At 37.7% G+C, this 21,219-nt stretch overlaps 1 protein-coding gene across 1 annotated transcript in view; it reads right to left on the bottom strand.

Annotated features, from left to right (window-relative positions):
* The window catches only part of ZFYVE1 (zinc finger FYVE-type containing 1), a 64,460-nt gene extending 49,914 nt beyond the window's left edge, over positions 1-14,546 (bottom strand). Inside the window, exons 1-2 of the mRNA XM_001368264.4 lie at positions 14,237-14,546; positions 11,757-12,688 (exon numbers count right to left, since the gene is read on the bottom strand). Of these exons, the coding sequence (XP_001368301.1) occupies positions 11,757-12,239 (483 nt within the window). The 5' untranslated portion in view covers positions 12,240-12,688; positions 14,237-14,546. The remainder of the gene's footprint in view (positions 1-11,756; positions 12,689-14,236) is intronic.
* Between the last annotated feature and the right edge of the window lie 6,673 nt (positions 14,547-21,219).

Genomic DNA, 21,219 nt, shown 5'->3' with positions numbered 1-21,219 from the left:
CAAGGATGCCCATTATCACCTCTACTATTTGACATTGTACTAGAAACATTAGCAGTAGCAATTAGAGAAGAAAAAGAAATTGAAGGCATCAAAATAGGCAAGGAGGAGACCAAGTTATCACTCTTTGCAGATGACATGATGGTCTACTTAAAGAATCCTAGAGATTCAACCAAAAAGCTAATTGAAATAATCAACAACTTTAGCAAAGTTGCAGGATACAAAATAAACCCACATTAAGTCATCAGCATTTCTATATATCTCCAACACAGCTCAGCAGCAAGAACTAGAAAGAGAAATCCCATTCAAAATCACCTTAGATAAAATAAAATACCTAGGAATCTATCTCCCAAGACAAATACAGGATCTATATGAACACAACTACAAAACACTCTCCACACAACTAAAACTAGACTTGAGCAATTGGAAAAACATTAACTGCTCATGGATAGGACGAGCCAATATAATAAAAATGACCATCCTACCCAAACTTATTTATCTATTTATTTAGTGCCATACCCTTTGAACTACCAAAATACTTCTTCACTGATTTAGAAAAAACCATAACAAAGTTCATTTGGAATAACAAAAGATCAAGGATATCCAGGGAAATAATGAAAAAAAAAACACACAAATGATGGGGGCCTTGCAGTCCCAGACCTTAAACTATATTACAAAGCAGCAGTCATCAAAACAATTTGGTACTGGATAAGAGACAGAAAGGAGGATCAGTGGAATAGACTGGGGGCAAGAGACCTTAGCAAGACAGTATACGATAAACCCAAAGATCCCAGCTTTTGGGACAAAAATCTACTATTCAATAAAAACTGCTGGGAAAATTGGAAGACAGTGTGGGAGAGATTAGGAATTGATCAACACCTCACACCCTACACCAAGATAAATTCAAAATGGGTGAAAGACTTAAACATAAAGAAGGAAACTATAAGTAAATTGGGTAAACACAGAATAGTATACATGTCAGACCTTTGGGAAGGGAAAGACTTTAAAACCAAGCAAGACTTAGAAAGAGTCACAAAATGTAAAATAAATAATTTCGACTACATCAAATTAAAAAGCTTTTGTACAAACAAAACCAATGTAACTAAAATCAGAAGGGAAACAACAAATTGGGAAAAAATCTTCATAAAAACCTCTGACAAAGGTTTAATTACTCAAATTTATAAAGAGTTAAATCTATTGTACAAAAATCCAAGCCATTCTCCAATTGATAAATGGGCAAGGGACATGGATAGGCAGTTCTCAGATAAAGAAATCAAAACTATTAATAAGCACATGAAGAAGTGTTCTAAATCTCTTATAATCAGAGAGATGCAAATAAAAACAACTCTGAGGTATCACCTCACACCAAGCAGATTGGCTAACCTGTCAGCAAAGGAAAGTAATGAATGCTGGAGGGGATGTGGCAAAGTAGGGACATTAATTCATTGCTGGTGGAGTTGTGAACTGATCCAACCATTCTGGAGGGCAATTTGGAACTATGCCCAAAGGACGATAAAAGAATGTCTACCCTTTGATCCAGCCATAGCACTGCTGGGTTTGTACCCCAAAGAGATAATGGACAAAAAGACTTGTACAAAAATATTCATAGCTGCGCTCTTTGTGGTGGCCAAAAATTGGAAAACGAGGGGATGCCCTTCAATTGGGGAATGGCTGAACAAATTGTGGTATATGTTGGTGATGGAATACTATTGTGCAAAAAGGAATAATAAAGTGGAAGAATTCCATGGAGACTGGAACAACCTCCAGGAAGTGATGCAGAGCGAGAGGAGCAGAACCAGGAGAACATTGTACACAGAGACTAATACACTGTGGTATAATCGAACGTAATGGACTTCTCCAATAGGGGCGGTGTAATATCCCTGAACAATCTGCAGGGATGTAGGATAAAAAACACTATTCATAAGCAGAGGACAAACTGTGGGAGTAGAAACACCGAGGAAAAGCAACTGCCCAACTACAGCGGTTGAGGGGACATGACAGAGGAGAGACTCTAAATGAACACTCTAATGCAAATACTAACAACATGACAATGGGTTCGAATCAAGAACACATATGAAAGCCAGTGGAATCACGTGTCAGCTATGGGGGGTGGGGGGGAGGAAAAGAAAATGATCTTTGTCTTTAATGAATAATGCTTGGAAATGATCAAATAAAATATTATTTAAAAAAAAAAACAATTCTTGCCTCAAGGAGATTAAGACTATGGTGAGGGAAAATAAGTACATAGACAAGTAAATATCAATTATATACTTTTATATCTATACATATATAAAGTTATATATATAAAGTAATTTTGTGGGGAGAGAAAGGCAATTGGGAGGGAATCAAGAAAAGTAGCCTGTAAAGATTCAAAGATAAAAAGGAGGAGCATTTGAAGCAAGGGAAGACAGTCTGAGAAAGGCACAGAGAGAAGAGGTAGAAAGTCGTGTACAGAATGACAAGCCAGCCAGTTTGGCTGGAACAGAGAGTGTGTGAGGGGGAGTATGAAATAAGTCTGGAAAGACAGGTTGGAGCAAGGCTTTGAAGGGCTTTAAATACCAGAAGTATGTGTTTTATTCTAGGGTCCAGAGGAAGTCACTTCTGAAGCTTCTTGAACACCTGGTCAGACTTATATAACTGACAAAAAGTTTTTAACTAAGGAAATGAGGAAATTGGCTCCTTAAGGTTTTCAGAGATCTCTAAAGGCTATATTATGATGAAATCTTCAATTATCTGTAATGATAATGAAGGGAGAGCAGTATCATGGATAATTCAAATTAACAGATAAAGTCATTTATATCTGGCTCTGGAATGCAAGAATTTCCCCCCAAAGCAATGGTAGATTTACCTTACTAAATATTTTATTTTATGTTCAAATTAGTTTGCACTTTTAAGGTCTACATTAAATGGGCAAAAGCTAACCTAAGATTAAAACTTTATTGCAAATAATTTATATAATGATAAGAGTTGGCTGTAGCAGGATTTTTATTTTCTTCAAGGAGGAAGATAACATAGATATGAAAATGACAAAGACTCATATAAGAAGTGTAAGAGAAGGCTCTGACCAAATGACTGTGTTCCTGGGTTTGAGAATTCTCTGTATCTCTCCCCCAAACTCAAAAACTGGGGCAACTTAACTTTAATCTCTTTCCCCTACAGTGAAAAATAGGACAATATTGTCCATTAGTTCTCATATAGTTTACCAAGTAGTAATAAAGCTGTTACTCTTTTTTTGTATTCTAAAATTTTTTTAAGGATCTAATTCTCAATCCCAACTCTGTCACTTAATTACCTATGTGATTGTGACAAATGATTTAAACTTCTATGGGCCTCAGTTTCCTCATGTGCAAAATGAAGAGGCTGAACTAGATCACCTTAAAGCCCCTCTGGCCCTAAATCTATGATACAACAGTTCTGTAAGCCCAATTACAAGTAGATTGGGGGTGAGGAGGGCAGCAAGGTGGCTCAATGGATTGATAGCCAGGCCCAGAGATGGGTTCAAATCTGACCTCAGACACTTCCTAGCTGTGTGACCCTGGGCAAGTTAGGTAACCCCACTGCCTAGCCCTTACCCACTCTTCTACCTTAGAACCAATATTGGTTCTAAGATGGAAGGTAAGGATTTAAAAATAAAAGTAGATAATAAGGGGCAGCTAGGTAGCACAGTAAACAGAATGCTAAGCCTGGAATTAGGAGAACCTGGGTTCAAATGTCACCTCAGATACTTACCAGCTGTATGACCTTGAGCAAGTCACTTAATTCTAAGTACCTGTCTTGTCTTAGACAATTCTTGTCTTAGAATTGATACTAAGACAGAAAGTAAGCATTTAAAAGAGAAAGATTATAAGGCAAAAGGCCAATGAAGTTATGTTCTCAGCTTTTTGGGTGGTCTGGAATCAAATTCCTTGAGAAACTGATGGTTATAGTCCAAAGTAAAGTCAAGCCAAAGACTGGGTGATTATAGATTAACTAATATATACATATATCTATGGAGCACCACTCAATGGTGGTACAAAATGGCCAAACAAGCCTTAATCAACACTCAAAAATCATTGAAGGAGGAGGGACAAATAAAGACCTTCCCAATCCCCAAGGAAACAGCCACACTATCCTACTATAAGGTTCATTCCTCTCTGCTCTTAACTTTTTTCTCAAAAGTCTTTTCATTTTTCCTCAGCTCAGACTTATGATCTCCTTTTTCCTCCTTCTGTTATAACTCTTTAGCTAGCTTTCTCTGATCTCAGATGTATCAAAACAAAATCATTTAAGATATCTAAATCATGCTTCTGTGATTTCATAAGAAGCTTCTAAGGCCAAAAAAAAAAAATCCCCAGAAAGTTCTGTACTTCGAGCCAAGTGCACAAAAGAGCCTCCAGGTCAAAGTCAATGGCAGCACTGCAAAGCAGACCCATCTACACACACACACACACACACACACACATATATTCTGGGCCAACTTAATAAACATCCATCTGTTGCAGTATTTTATGGCTCAAAGAATCTATTATAGAAATAACACCCACAGAATCCCATTTTCCTGGTCTCATTAATCCGTTGCACAAGTCGAGAAGATCAACATTTTCAAATAAGTGCTTGACTAGAAAGAGCTGAATCAAGTTGAGCAAAATAAACTAGAAGGAACAGGAAATATGTTAAGGTGGCCCCTTTGAAAAGCTGAGTCATAGTGACCTCATAGCCTAAATAGGTTCACTTTTAAATGGACCCTGTACTAAAGGTGACCTAAGGAAACTGCTCAAAGGCCTGTCCTAATATTCCTGGCACTAATAACTGAATGTCTGTGAGATCTCAGGTATTACAGATTAAAGACACAGAAGAGGGAGTTTTAAAGTATAATTGTTGGATTCGTACTTGATCTAATGTTTCTCAGTAATCCAAGGCTCCATCCACTTCTTTGATAAACAAAAGGAGCTTTCACTTAGCCCTTTTGCCCTAAAGGCAGAGAAACCATTGGGATGAAGGGAACAGAACTCAAAATGCTTTGCTGCCCCTACCAGCCAATCCTATTTTCGCTACCATTTTCTCCTTCAGATCTTATTCTGCACAGGCCCCTGTTGTGTAATCCACTATACTGAGACTTTCTGTACTGAGTTACCAAAGATTTCTTCGTTGTCAAATAAAAGCCTTTTCTCTGTCTTCTTCTTGACCTCTGTAATATATAATCTGTTCCTTTCTGGCCTTTCTTATATGGCTTTCTTGTATTACCTATCCCATCTCCTTTGCTGGATCGTTATTCATAAGTCATCCCCTGACTAGGAGTATTCTCCCAAGGTTCTGTCCTGGGTCCTCTTCTCTTTCCACTTTTTCTTGATAACCTCTCAGCATCTCTAGGTTCAACTATGTCTATATAGGTGTCTCCAATATCTTAACATACATTCCTAGTTTCTCTACAGTAAGTGCTTAAGAATAACTACTATATATGCTCTATGACAATCATTGTGAAAGATTTATGACAGGGAATGTTATCCACCTCCAGAGAAAAAACTGTTGGATTCAAATGAATGCAAATCAAAGTATACTACCTTTCACATCAGTGTATTTAGTTTTATTTGGGGGTTTTGGCTTTGTATGAGCATGCTCTTACAACAATGACCAATATGGAAGTCTTTTGCATGATAATAAAAATTTTTTTAGTTAAAAAAAGAATAATTGCTATACTAATCAGCATTTATATAGTCCTAAAGGTTTGCAAAAGCATTTTACATGTAACTTCCTTTGATCTGATCCCCACAAAGACCTGTGAGGTAGGCACTATTACTATTCCCATTTTACGAATGAAGAAACTGAGAAATTTTAAGTGACTTGCCATAAGTAGGCCATATTTTAATTCAGGCCTTCCAGACTTCAGGGCCAATGCTCTATTCACTGCCTTCCTGTGTCTGAAATAATATCTGAACTCACTTCTTCCTAATACCAGTGCCTATGTATATTCTCTGCTCAACACACACAAAGCTACAAATGTTCCATCTATTCTCAACAATGGTCCCTTTGTTTTTTAAAAAAATTAGTCCATTTATGTAGAGCAATGCATATATTTATTATGTATTATAAAGAACAATACTGTCAAACTTGGGTGATAGTTTGATTGGTTTTACCAAAATTGTTTCCCTTAACCTTATTTTTTATTCTTTGATCCTAGGAATGGCTTGCTGAGTTGAGTAAAGGAAGGAAAGGGAAATATTTGGAAATGAAAGTAACACAAAAATGAAACATTCACATATTAACATATCAGCACAAATCCAGAAGATCAACATTTTCAAAAAGGTGACTGACCAGAAAGAGTTAAATCAAGTTGAGCAAGCAAACTGGAAGGAACAGAAAATGTTATATATGTACATATATTAAATATTTTTTAATTAGTCCTCTAAGACTCTGTCCTCAAACAAAATCCAAATAAGTAGTAGAGTCTTATCTGTGATTTCATAATTGTCTTTGCCAAGGAACAGGGAAGAGATATGTGCTAACCACTTAAGGGAATTGGGGGGGGGGGGGGGGGGAAGGGGTGGAAGGTGAAGATTTTATAAGAATGAGAAAAATATGAAGATATTTGTAGAAAGCAGGTAAAACAGAAGACTAGAAATAAAGAATGATTTTAGAAGAGTCAAAATGGTATGTTGAGATTTTTGTTAAACTAATTTAAATGAAAAACTATGTCATACAGAGCAAACAGGAAAAAGGTAGTAAACATGTTCTAAAGCATTTCATACATCATTCAAAACAACCCTACATTCCAATCAAGACCTACACTTACAAAAGACATAGGAAATTATAATTCCACCTGTTTATTACTTCTTTGGCCTACAGTGTTTTTGGCCTACATATCAAGGTAATGAAGATAGAAACTGCTGTCATTCCAAAGTGCATCTCCATACTAGAAAATCAGATGAATTTACTCCCTCGGTAACAGGAAAAGCCAAGGAAAAGTGGGTGGATGGGATTAAAACAGACTAAGCAAAAGAATGTGGCAGACCTGTAATACTGTTTGTGCTGAGGGATTCCCCATGCAATTGGAAAATATCTTTTGCTACTTTCATTTTCATCCCACCACATAAACTTGGTTTAACCAATGAGAGGGTGGGGAAGTAGAAAGGAAAGGAATAAAGTCCCAACATTCTGAGTTGCACTATTCTGGGACTGTAAACAAGGGAATCAGCCAAGCATATGATGGGTCCCCTTAAAGGAGCAGTCTTAGAGAAACTAGGACCATTACCAGCTTAACTGTTGGGGGGAGGGGAAGCCCTTCCACTTTTAGGCTCCAGCTAATAAAAGGCTATTCAAACTCAAAGGTCATTAACTATCTATTCCTGGGTCAAGGAAAATATTTTCTCCAATGTGGACCCTACTTCATTAGCCCTCTATTGCCTATGCTTGGGTCAAATAAGGCTATGCTTCTTTATCATCCTGCGTGTTCAGCAGCAACTGATAGTACTTAACCTAAGAACAGGAGACTTTTGGCATGAAAACTTCTTTGGCTCCCCTAATGATGTAGAAAGGCTATCAATCAGCAGATAAATAAACTAACAAATAAATGAAAACTGGTAAATTCTCTTGTCAATTCACTCCTCCCCTACACACCTCTCAGGATGAATACAGTTACAGGAAATCAATAAGGGGAAATGGTAGTGAGAAAAAATTTCAGGTGGAGTTAAAGATGGAAAAAGAAAATCTTTCAAATATAAAGAACTCAGAAAAAAAAAAACAGAGGAAGATTTATATCAAGTGAAACTAAGTAAAGAATGTAAAACCAAATGAAGAGACACAATGATTACAACAATGTAAATGCAATCTGCACTGAAAGGCAGTTGAACTCAGTTGAAATGTCCAGAAAACACAATACATAATAACACATATCCTTCCACTTAATATAGTTGACAAACAGGCTCTGAATGAAACACAGGCTGTCCAGTCTTAGTTTGTCAATTATGCCTAAATGTTTTCCTTTCTTATCAGGGACTGTCTAATGGGGAGGGGGGATAGTATTCTGGAAAATAACATTTTTTAAAGGGGAATTCTTTTTTTTAAGAGGGGAAAAATTAACATCTACCTTTAATAGAGGAATTTTTAAAGAAAAGGGTCTTTTGGGGACAAGCAAATCAAAAATTTTGTTGGAATTGAAAGTTGTTTGAACTTATATGCAAGATTAATCCAAGGAGAATAAAATATTTCTAGGTATTTCCTCCATTACCTTCTCTGGCCCCTCTAGTATAGCTGCTGGAATCTTGGATGCTGCCTTTGGCTAGAAGAGGCCATTTACTTATTCTGAAATCAAAGTAGTAAACCATCTAAATATTTTGGTTTTCCTAATCAAGTTCTGATAGGGTCTAGAAAAGCGATAAAAGCAACTAGAAAATAATCCTAGAAATAATCACTTTCCCAGACTAAGTCTTAGCATATGGCCAAATGCTGAGAATGCTGATTTCAGTTATTTCACCAGCTGGGTATCTCTGGATGGGAAGAGAGAGGGGAAAACTGCATACTGGGTAATTTGTCTCTATTTTCAAATAAACATATATTTCAGTTTTTACAACCAGGGCTACATTTATCAGATACTACCAATAATCCAAGAGGCTTTAAAATCAGTTAAATCTATCAATCTATATTGACTTATTATATTATTAATTATGTATTATTATATTGTTGAATATATTATGTTAATGTTAATAATAAATATTACATAATATAATTATTAATCTATATTAACTTTCTTTGGTGTATGATTCCAGAACACTTAACAACTAAATGTCTTCCTTTAGCAAAATATAGCAAAACAATATAATTGTGGACCTTTCTGATAGTCTGCTGAACCCTATAGATACTTTCTCAAAAAAATGTTAATTATATTGAAATATAATTAGGAAATAAAGTTCAAATAAACCCCTGGCTATTAAAAGAGCTTGATTTAAGGAATGGTTCACTCCTGAACCTAATCAGTAACTCCTAATAAACAACTTTCTTTGTATGAGAAACCAAGAATGACTTAGAATTTTAGAGCTGCCTCTCAAAGGTCATCTAATCAAACTCCCTCTTATTAAAGATGAAGAAAATAAGGACCAGAAAAATTAAGTGACTTGATCAAAGTCTCTATTTAATGGTAGACTCTCCTGACTTCTAAATTAATGTTTTTATTAGTAAAACACCCTCTTTGGGAGCACAGAAATTAGCTCCTAGCCTTAAACAAAACAGGCATTTTTCTAAAACCAATGTTCAGTCTTTCCATCAAATTCACTACCCTATTATCTATTCAATTAAAAAATGATTTAAAGCAAAGCAAGTTTTTTTAAATGGAACTGAGTTTCTACAGCTCTTCTGACATCTTCTAATACGAATCAACTAGCATCTAAATCATAACTAATAGATCTTGGGAAATAACCAGGTCATGGGGCTTTGAGAGGATAATACTATCAATAGACTGAGATTTATACTAGCAAGCAGAAAAAAACAAACCCCCTGGTTTGGTTTGAAAAATTTTTTTGGAAAGGCTCAAGATCTACAAATTTATCTGTTTAAAAATTATAAAATAGTAAATGATGCAAATTTCACCCAACATACAAAGCTTTGGGGAGAAACTATTTTTCTAACCAATCATGAACTCTCAGTACCTCAAATGCAGTCCCCTCATCTCGGGATCATTTCCCAGGAAGGCTCCGGTACCACCTCCTACAAGTCTCCTAATCCTGTCCCCTACCATTAGTTTTAGTTTTCTCCCTCTCCTCAAGTTCCCTTGGATTCACTTATCTCTGAAAACAAAGTATGTTCCTGTATCCTTTGGGGTTTTTTAGCCTTAGTGACTAGCACAGTGCTTTGCACAGATTGGACACTTAAATAGTTACTGAATTGCTGAATTTAGGTTGGAGACAGGGTAAAGGTGGTATCTACTCATGCAGGGGTTGTACTAGATGAGGAGAGTCTAGAATTATAATATTTATTTAATTCCTATAATATGACTAGCATTGTATAAAGTACCTCCAAGGTACAATAGAAGTAATGAGGCAGTAAGAGTTTAAAATCCTTACCCTCAAAGAGTTTACAGTCTAGTTAAAGAGTTAATCTAGTTCTTTTTTTTTTTTAACTAAAAAATATATACTAATGTATGCCTAGGAAATACTGACTAGCAATCTGAGAATATTTTAGATAAAATAATATATAATACATCCCTAAAAATTCCCTCAAGAAGAATGAACAATGATATGTGTGGACTATTTAGACTTGTTATCAAAAGGCAGATGACTGAAGTGGATAATTTCTTTCAAGTTCTATCCAGGTCTATAATATTTTAAAAAGAAGGGGGCAGCTGGTAGCTCCGTGGATTGAGAGCCAGGCCTAGAGATGGGAGGTCTTAGGTTCAAATCTGACCTCAGACACTTCCCAGCTGTGTGACCCTGGGCAAGTCACTTGACCCCCATTGCCAACACTCTTCTGCCTTAGAGCCAATACACAATATTGATTCCAAGATGGAAGGGAAAGGTTAAAAAAAAAATCACCCCTTGGGGTCAGCAAGGCAGTTCTGTGGATAAAAAGCCAGGCCTAAAGACTAAAGGTCCTGGGTTCAAATTTGAACTCAGACACTTCCTAGCTATGTGTCTCTGGGTAAGTCACTTAACCCCAAATGCTTAACCCTTACCACTCTTCTGCCTTGGAACCGACTCGGTATCGATTCTTAGACAGAAAGTAAGGGGTTTATTTTTTAAAAAAGAAGAAATTACCCCTTTAAAAGAAACTTATTCTAGTCCTGATAATCCAAGCCAGAACTGCTGGTTTTCAGGAAATCCTTTTCTTGTTGCTTCCAAACTTGGTGCCAACACATCATGCATTTAATGACAGTGATATTGGTTCAGCTTGGTTCAGCTTCTCATTTTAAAAGCATGACATAGCAGCTAGAACTGTGGCCACATTCCAAAGAGAGTGAGTAAAAAGGAATCAATAAAGAAATTAACAGAGATCACAAGCTGTTCCAATAACAAGGTGTTTTCTTAGTATTGTCTCCTATTTAGGATATAATTTATGACCCATCTACCCTACCTCCCCAAAGGCATTGCTGATTAGAGATAAAATGGAATAAAAACATCATAATTGTATTGGCTCCTCCAGAGACAGGATGGGAAAGAAAGTGTGAAACCTATATGGATTGGCAAAGTATATATCAAAAACACAGAACAAGATACAGTATAGACTATGATAGAATTTCCATAAGCTTATTCAAGAAAAAAGTTTTCTAGATTATTAGGAAGTCTTTTGGTTTGGAAACAACAATCCTGATTATATGAAATGATTGCAATGTCATCACTCAACTCCAACATCTCACAGAGCATTTCATATTAATCAAGTTTCAATGATCCCAGATGCTTTTCTATAACAATTATAATGTGAAATTACACTGAACAATCAAAACTCTATTCTACAGTTAATAAGTCACAATGGGTAGAGATAGTTTCCTGAGCAATTTTTTTAAACCTTCAAGATCAATCTCAAAAATGCAAGTAGCATTCATTGCTAAGCTGTATTTCCTAATATGACTATGGGATGCTCTGTTACTATCCCTTCTCTGACACACCTACACACAATTCATTCATTTATTCATTTTCCAAAATGCTATCAATCAGAAAAAATTTAAAATCTTCTTATAATCTCACTACATGACCTTTCCCATCTCTTAGAAAGATCTAGACTTTTGGAGAACAACTGTCCCAGATCCCACGACTATTTGCACTAAAAAATTAGTCCAACTACAACCAGAAACTTACCTGAATTTCTTCAGTTTCATCCACTAGGAGAAAACTCACAACATTCTCTGTCATCTTCTTCCTCTTGGTTTCCTCATCCATGCCTTCTCCCTCCAACTGCTCCTGTGCTTTACTGACATGGTAGATGGTAACTGGATGTCTTCTTTTACTGCCCCCAGAATGAGTCCTTTTTTGACACTCCAAGCACAAATTGATTTTGCAGGTCTGGCACCTCACTGCTGCCCTCTGCCTAACCCCTGGGGAATGCCCGTTGGGGCCCTTACAGGGGTCGCAATAAGGGACATGGCCAGGCTTGAGCCTAAGTCGTTCATGGTTCCGAAGCCTCTCCTGCCTATGCAGCTCCTCTTCACAGCGGGGACACTGTAAGCTGCAGCACTCATCACACTCAAAGATAGCTTCATCTGTTCCACTGCAAGCATAGCTTTCCTGGCACATCAGACCAGGGTTCAGCCCCTTTTCTGCTAGAGAAGCTTGGGCACTCATTATGAGTTTAGAAAGGAGGTACACACACCATACAATGCTTATTAGCTGCTCCCCAAAAGCAGACTACAATGGACTTTCCCACGAATGACTGCACAGAAATTCCACAGGATTCTGTAGACCTAAAAGATTTGTGTCTTGCTTCAAAAAAATAAAATAAAATAAAAATTATGATTTTTTTAATTCACAAATTGTATTTTCAAGTCTTCTTCATCCAAGGCATTTGTATTGGCAGAAATATTGATTTGACTTGATCTCTTTATCCATAAAGTGCAGATGAAAAAGTTATTAAAATTCAACTTTAAAAAGGTATATCTTTGTCAGACAGGCCTGATTTGTCAACCAAGGTTGATTCCTCTGTTAGGCCTCCATCCTGTGGTTTTACTGATGTAAGACAGTGGTCTGGTGGATTTCAATATAATCCAACCTCAAGTCAATATTTCATGGGATGCCTAGAATAAAGGAAGAAGATTTCACTCATATAGAAACAGAAGTAAACTTTTTAAATAAGATTGATTAAATATCAGGTCAGACTCTTCAGAGATCTCACTCTTATACACATACTCAACCAAGTAAGTTCAAGTAAGGCTGTATTAATACTAGAAATTATACCTTTCAAACTACTGCTAAACTCCGCTGTAGGCCCAGTGCCTAATACACCATAGACATTGTTTGATTTGAAAGACAACTTCTATCTCACAGCCCAAGACCAGGGCCAGGAAATCTTTCCTGACTTTTCAGATAAAATACTCTCTACTTATTATCCACTCTAGAATTCAGAAGGTAAATAATTAACCAAACAGTCCTTGGCCTTTGAGGTAGAACCAAAAGGAAGACAAGAAAGAAAGTACCACCACTACCATATATACTCCTGGGCCATAAAAAAAAATAAAAGGAAAAAAAATCCAAAAGAAAAATTAAACTCCAAAGTCAACTGCAACCAAAGGTCTGAGTAGCTCTAGTTACACTTGTAACTGGATTGTTTCCATTTCAATTCCAGATGGATATCTAATAAAACACAAAACCAAAGAATCTATAATGCTCACCATTTAACTTTTTTTTTAATTACTATGCTTCATTTCATACCTCCTCAAATTCACAAAAGGAGCAGCAGAAAAAATAAGAGAATCTTTCCAATAAGTATATATGTATAGTTTTCCCCAAAGACAGGCTCATCATTGTCACTTAACAGGATTTCAGGACCCACATACCACGTCAAAACAAAACAAAAAACAACAGTCGAGAAAGAGGGCTGTTTTGTTTTTTTTAACTTCCCCTAACAGTTACATTCCTAAGTAACTCTCCCAGGCCTTGCCCCACCCCACCCACTAAGTTTGAAATGCGGTTTTCCAACCAAAATGCACATTCACTCCTCACCTACCAACAATCCATCAATCAATCATTTCCCCTATTTTCAAAGAAACGAGGCAAAGAAAAGGAAAAGAAGACTTCTTATCGACTGTGGAATCTTATGCCAAACTGGCCACCCCAACCTCAGCCGGGGTCAGGGGTGGGAAGTGAAGGGGTGGGAGTTGGGAATGGGGGGACACAAACCAGAACTACCACCACTCCGCTCCTCCAAAACCCCCAAACTCTCATAACTACGAGGGTAAAGAGGGAGAAGGACAGATAACAAGTAACCCACCATCAAAACAACCCCACCCCACCCCCTACCCCACCCGCCTCCTCCCGGGTCCCGAGCAAACAATTGGCCTCTCTCCTCCCTCCCTTCCTTATCCCAAGCAGCAGGAGCTGGCACGACCACCCCCACACACCCCGCCCGGTGAGGGGCAGAAGCAGCGCCTAGGAACAAAGAAAGCTCCCAAAAAAACCACCCCGCACCCAGGCAGAGCCCTCAGTCCGATCCATTGTTTACACAACATATCTATCCACCCCACCCCCACCGGCCTCGGTCTCGCTCCCCGGCCCGACCCCCTTCTACCCCTAAAGCCCTGGCGGCGGCCTGGGCTCCCAGTACGCGTCACATTCGGGGACCCCACCATAGAGCAGCTCGGGCCCCTCGGCAAGAGGCGGCGGCGGCGGGCGGGAACGTGGGGAGGGGTCCCGGGGGTGCGTGGGAAAGGGTGGGGTCTGCTCCCTAAGGCACCGGCCGATCCAGCTCCAGCTCCATCTCCATCTCCCCCTTCCCCGATCCCGACCTCCCGCTTCCTCCTCCGCCTCTTTTTTTTCCTCCTCCCCTCTTGTTGTCAGTTCAGATCAGCTGATCCGAATGAACTTCACCCAGCTCCGGCTAACAGGAAGGCACGAGCTGGGCTGTGCCGGGCTCCGGAGGGGAGGGGAACCAGAGCTGAGCCAAGGGAGAGCGGGAGAAGCCCGAGAAGTAGAGGAGGTGGGGGCGGGGAAGGCTGCTTGAAGGCGCATAGCCTCCTGGGATTTGGAGTCCCGATCCGGACCTTGGCGCTCCTGTGTCTCTGAAGGCCTACTCCAAAATAGACTACATCTCCCAGCTATGGAGGGGAGGGGTGGAGCTAGCAGAAAGGGAAGGATATTGGGGAGGCCAGGGGAAAGAGGTACTCGGAGGATTTCGGGATTTGGAGTTTGGAGGTGGTAGAGTTTAGTTTTAGAAGGTTTAGGAATTGAGGATGGCTTGAGTTGGAGAAGGAAAAGAGATTGTATTAGATTGCTGAAATGTGCGTTATTACGGCTAGTCTTCTTGTTCACTGGTTTTATTAAATTACTTTGCAGGGAGCAGTGCACAGAAATATAGCACCCCCTAGTTTCACAAATTAAAAACAAGGGAAAGTCCAAGCAAGTCAAATTGGTGACTGAAATAAGCTGACTTAGAGCCTTGCTCAAATGTGTTTTCCAAGGCAGTGATTTTTCTCCCCTTAATTCTTCCATCCTAGAGTCTCAGAGCAACTTTTCAATTCAATAGATCTTTATTGAGTACTTTCTGAATGTTAGATGCTCAGGAGTCTTCAAGAGTAGCTTTTTAATAACAAATAATACCATACATTTAGATAGTACTTTCATGGATCACCTCATTACAAACTGTTAGTACAAGTAATTCAATTAAATTATTATATATCATTCATCAACTAAAAAAACTAGCATTTATTAAGTACCTATATATAATATGTGCCAAGCACTGTATTAAGTGAGCTCTGGGGATACAAAGAGAGGCAAAACAATCAATCCTGCTTATAAAAACTGCCTCTTATGTTATGTCAGGAGACAGGATTTTAACCAATGGTTATAACAACAGATAGCATTTATATAGCACTTTAAGGTTTGCTAAGCACTTTATATATTGTTAATTCATTGATCCTAACAACCACACTGGAGATAGGTGCTATTATTATCCCCATTTTACAGATGAGAAAAACATAAGGTTGAGAAATGTGAAATTATTTGTCCAGGGTCACTGCAATTAGTAAGTGTATAAAGGAGAAATTGAACTCAGATCTTTCTAATTCTAAGTCCAGTTCATTTTCCATCTGACTGCCTAAATGCCTATAGTAACTGACATTTACCTAGCACTTTATACTTTGCATTTATTTTTATATACTGATGTTCAATCATTTTGGAGTCCTAGTGCTATTCCTGTCCAACTCTTCCTGACCCTGTTTGGAGTTTTCTTGACAGAGAGACTGGAAAGGTTTACCATTTCCCTCTCCAGCTCATTTTACAGATGAGGAAACCAAGGCAAACAGGGTTAAGTGACTTACCCAGGGTCACACAGCTAGTATCTGAAGACAGATTTGAACTCAGGAAGATGAGGTTCCTGAGGTACAGTGCCCGTGTCAAATGGATAGAGTGCTAGGCAGTGCCAGGCATGGCTGGTGTCAGGAAGACCCAGGTTCAAATCTAACCTCAGATACTTCCCATATTGTGACCCTGGAAAAGTCACTTAAATCCAATTGCCCAGCCCTTGCTGTTCTGCCAGAGAACCAAGATCTAGTATCAATTCTAAGATTGAAGGTAAGTATTTTTTAAAAATATGCTTCAATCTGCATTAAGACTCTATCAGTGAAAATTTTTTAACCTGGAGTTAAACCTTTAGTCATACATTTGAAGTTGGTTGGATTACACTAGGTAACCCTAGAGGATTTTCTAGAATTCTCTTTTTAGGTCTGCCATTAACATTCTTCCAACAAACACTAAGCGCCTAAAGGTTCTTTGCAAATATGAAAGTGTAATCTAAATGTCAGGTAGTGGCCATGGCTATGGAGGTAGTACTATACTAGCACTGTAGTAGGCAACTGTAGTTTACAAAGACTAGTAGTTATAATTTAGTAGAAGACATAAAACTTGACACACATAAATATAAACTAGAATACACCAAAGTAAGGCTAAGCAGCTTGTGGCTTTGGTTAAAAAAAAATGCTATAGAAGTTTCTCTCTCCTTGAATAAGCTTCTTTATCCTTCAGTGACTTTTAATTAAGTGGTTTATTAAAAAAGAAAAAGGATATAAATACTTCCCAAGAATATTAAAAGAATTAATAAATATTTTTCTAGGCAATATCATAATTCAAATCAAAAAGTTGGCTTATACCCCGATGAATGAAACTTCTTACCAAATTAAATCATTCAATCAAGTAATTCCCAAAACATGTATATACACAGATATATATTTATTTACATGTGTGTATGTATACATGTCTGAATAATCTCAACAGGAATCTGGTGCATAGCCAGAAAAAGGTTGATTCCTGCCAAGAGAGGAACAGGAGAGTAGAACTATAAGGCTGCCTATACTGTTCTCCAGGAAAGGTAGTGAACTAGAATTATATCTCTCAGCCACCACCAACCTCATATTGTTAGTCTAGGAGAAATCATTTTTAGGTTCAAGCTATATTCCTATTCACTATCCCTTTAATTGGGAAGGAGTGCTCTAAGCTGTAGATGAAGATTTAACTTCACCAAATGCCAGTTACACAAAGACCATCAGACATAGTAAATAGTAGATGAACCCATTTATCCAAACCAGTAGCAAGCAGAAATCAAAGAAGTTATACAGATTAGAATACATGAGATAAAACACAGAATGAATAAGCCATCCTATTGGGAATAAGATATCTCAGTGAAAGAGAGAGAGAGAGAAAGAGAGAGACAGAGACAGACAGAAAGACAGAGAGAGAGAGAGAGAGAGAGAGAGAGAGAGAGAGAGAGAGAGAGAGAGAGAGAGAGAGAGAACTCAGTCTTACCCAGAGAGAAATTACCTCAAGTCCCTAATGTGGGAAACTGTTAATAGGGACATGATCAAGATCCTGGCTCCCCTACATGTTAGCTTTTTCCCAGTCTTTCTTTCACAGCAAGGACCTCTCCCTAAAGAAAGTGGAACTAACTGTGTGTGTGTGTGTGTGTGTCCTCTCTCAAACATGGAAAGCAGAAGAACAATCTCTCTTCTTCTAAGCTCTCATCAACTCTGCCCTTCATCCGGGCACAGATCATGAAGAAATAATTTTCCAGCAATGAAGAGAGTCTTATGCAAATTAACTTGAGACCCAGATTACACAGATTTACTGCACTCTCCTTCATATAATCCATATCTAGCCAAACTGACATACTTACAGTTCCCATACATGACATTTCATCTATCCAGCTGTTCCCCATGCCTGAAATGCACTTCCTACTCATATCTACCTTGTAAAATCTCCTTTCTTTCAATGCTCATAGTGCCACCTCCTACACTAAGTACGTATCTCCTTATCCTTCAGTGACTAGTACACTTCCTTGTCCAAATCACTTGGTATGTTCTGTGTATTTGATAATCCATGTTGATATTGTTTCTTTCCCCAGTAAAATATAAATTCTTTGCTAGAAGGAACTATTTGTATGGGGACCCCTAGTACCTAGTACAGTGACTGGTAACATAGTGTGTGCTTAATGAGTTTGTTGGACAAATGAATGAGTGAATGAATTGTAATGAAAATAATCAGCTCCTCTGATCTGCAGGATTGGGGCCTTGGGAGCCATTCCATGAAGCATGCTGGATCCTGTACTGTAGGCCACTTCTAGAGAGACATGCTCCAGCTCAAGTAGGAAGGATCTGACACCATATCTGAACCCATATCTTCCTACTCCAGGCATGGTGCTCTTTCCACTGTGCTACTAGCTGCCTCTCCTAATATAGTTTCCCTATATGATCCTTGATATATTAAAGACTTTGTAAGTCTCAAATTGAATAGACATATCATTTTCATTTATTTCTTCAACATTCTAAGATAATTAAAGTTCATATCCTCTGACCAATGAGGCACATGCAACTCATTCTCTTGGAGATATATTAATTTCCCTGGAAGGGTTAAATATAGAGGAAACAACTCCTGGACCAATAGCTCTGAACCTCTGGTTAGAGTTAGTCACCATGGCTAGAAGGGCCCTTCTTTGAGATTACTGTTGGGACATCCCATGCTCAAGGAAAGAAAAAGGAAGAAGAAAAGGAAGCTCAGTCTATTTTTACATTTCCTCCATTTGATCATTATTGGGGAGAGAAGTTTCCCCAAAAAGGATCATGAAAACATAATTATTTATTTTCTGTCTTATCGCAACTTCTGTTTTATAATCAATACTAAGTATTATAAAAAATAGACTCGAATTCAGGACTCTAATCCCCAGAATCCTTTGCTCCACTTCCCCAGAGTGCTTTGTAATCACACTGAATTCTCGCCTGGGCGAGAACACAAATGATTATATAAAGGAGTTCTCCACCTACTGAGGGGGCTTCTGGACTTCCGTTTTGGAGCAGACGTGGCTCTTTTCATAATGTAGGTGAGGTCTTGTCTAGGCCTCAGGACTCATTTCTACCAGCTGGTAACAGGTGATTGGGGTCCACGTGGGCGGAGTGGATCAGAGGAGGGGAAGAGACTAGAGAGAAGAAACAGACTTTTCAAACAGAAACTTAAAAAGCAATGGGATATTTAAAAGGATACCTTTTGACTATTCTGGTAATTTCATTGATTTCACCCGTGTGCCAGAAGAAAGATTCAGCCCAAAGATTCAACTTTGAAGGGGCAAATGGGTGGCTCAGCGAACTGAGAGCCAGGCCTAAAGACATGCGGTCCTGGGTTAAAATCTGGCCTCAGATACTTCCCAGCTGTGGAGCCCTGGATGGGTCCCTTAAACCCCATTGCTTAGCCCTTACCACTTTGCCTTCGGACAATAGACATTTAAATGGATAATTAATAAAAAAAAAACACCTAAGGAACTTTAAAGACTAAAGAATATATTTTAAGGCATTTCAGACTCCAATGGTTTATTTTAAAAAAATCTCTGTATTGCATTTTCTTAATTGCTTTGTTTAAGGTTTAACTTTGTGATTTTAAATTCATATGTTACTGGATTCAATATTATTCTGTTACACTGAAGGTTGATTGAATTTATTTTGAATGTACTGAGTTTTAAAATTCTGTTGCTTTTCCCCTATAAACATATATTGAAAAAAAATATCATTGTAATTAAGCCCATAAAAAAAAAAAACAGCCCTTCGATTTTTGACTTTGTAAATTGTCACATAGAGGATAGATGGACTTCAGAACTGGTTACAATTGCTATAACAACCTTTGGAAATTTTAATGTGCTAAATATCTCAAATGATTTTAAGGGTTTATTAAATATGATTTTGTAATTTTTTTTAACAATCTCTGGTTATTTTTTGCCTGCCCCTAACACGAGGTGTAAGGCCAATTCTAGCTGAAGTGAAATACATTTTATAACTCACAACCTTCCCACATTTCTAAATATGTGAATGGAAGTTGGGGCAGTTAATCTCAGGGCATTTGTACCCCTAAAAAAGCCTCCAAAAAGGAGCACCCCTTTATTTATACTCTTCAGCTCACTATTTTACTTCCACCAGAATGATATATAGATTTCTTGATTATGTTCTTAACACAAGATTAGCTTTACTTTGTTTAAAAATATGTTTAAATACCAAGGTTGAAAGATTACTACGTTTGAAAAAAAATTGTGACAAATATCCATCAATTCATAGATTTAAAAATGCCATACAGCAACTTATGTGAAATATAATAGTGTGTTTGTTTGCTATTGTAATTAATTGGGCTATTGAGAATTTTGGGGATATTGATATCTACATATTTGTACTACTGTTCAATTCATTTGTCATACTCACAGTAGAGCTTGGCCAGACATGAAGAGGAAATGGATCTCATTTTTGGTGAGAAAGCCTTGTATGCTATATTTTCTTAGCTGACACAGTGTGTCAATGATTATAAGCTACATTTTTGAATTTTTAAAACTCTTATTATATTTTTCTTGCATGTGCAATATACTATTTGTTTTTTTTATTTTTTCTCTTTTTTAATATTTGAAGCACATGTCACCAGCATTAAGATTTTCTTTAACCTTCTGATTTTTCAGTAATATAAGTTTAAAATACATTTGTCAATGCATGCCCAAAAAGCTAGAAGACTATAAAAATGATGCCACTAATTATTTAAAAAATTATGGGACTTTGCTTAATGATTCTGTCTGATTCCAGGACAAGAGATACACACAAGAGCCATTGCACAGGGCCAAAGAAAAGCCAATCCAGGATGGATTGATGCACTTCTAGGCCAATACAAAGGTCTTGAACCTAGTGTGAAGACTCGAGGTTACTGTGTTTAACACGTTATTAAGACATAGGCTTTCCTTGTGTCCATACTCACTCTGAAAATACAGACGATTATCGCGGAAACCTTGGCTCATATAATCTGGTCCCCTTTTCTGCCTTTCATAGTGTAGTAACTTTCTGTAGTCCTGGCTACTGACTGGGTAAATGCATCATTGCTTAGATCATTTTGATTGGGCCCTGATTCAAGGACCTGTTATAGATTTATTTTTCTTTTTACTTGGAATTTTTACACATAAGACTTTGATAGTCTATATTTTCATCCAGAAATTTTTCTTTTCTTTTGGATTTTTCTGATATCTTTTTAATTTCTCTTACCAATTGATTCATATACCTCATACCTCAGCCATGCATCCCTAAGTGATCCTGTATTTTTCAATCACCCT

Source organism: Monodelphis domestica, chromosome 1, assembly GCF_027887165.1.
Source record: "Monodelphis domestica isolate mMonDom1 chromosome 1, mMonDom1.pri, whole genome shotgun sequence".
NCBI classification, from domain to species: Eukaryota; Metazoa; Chordata; class Mammalia; order Didelphimorphia; family Didelphidae; genus Monodelphis; species Monodelphis domestica.
The sequence above is the reverse complement of the archived record's forward strand: the minus strand, read 5'-3'. Positions and strand labels throughout refer to the sequence as shown.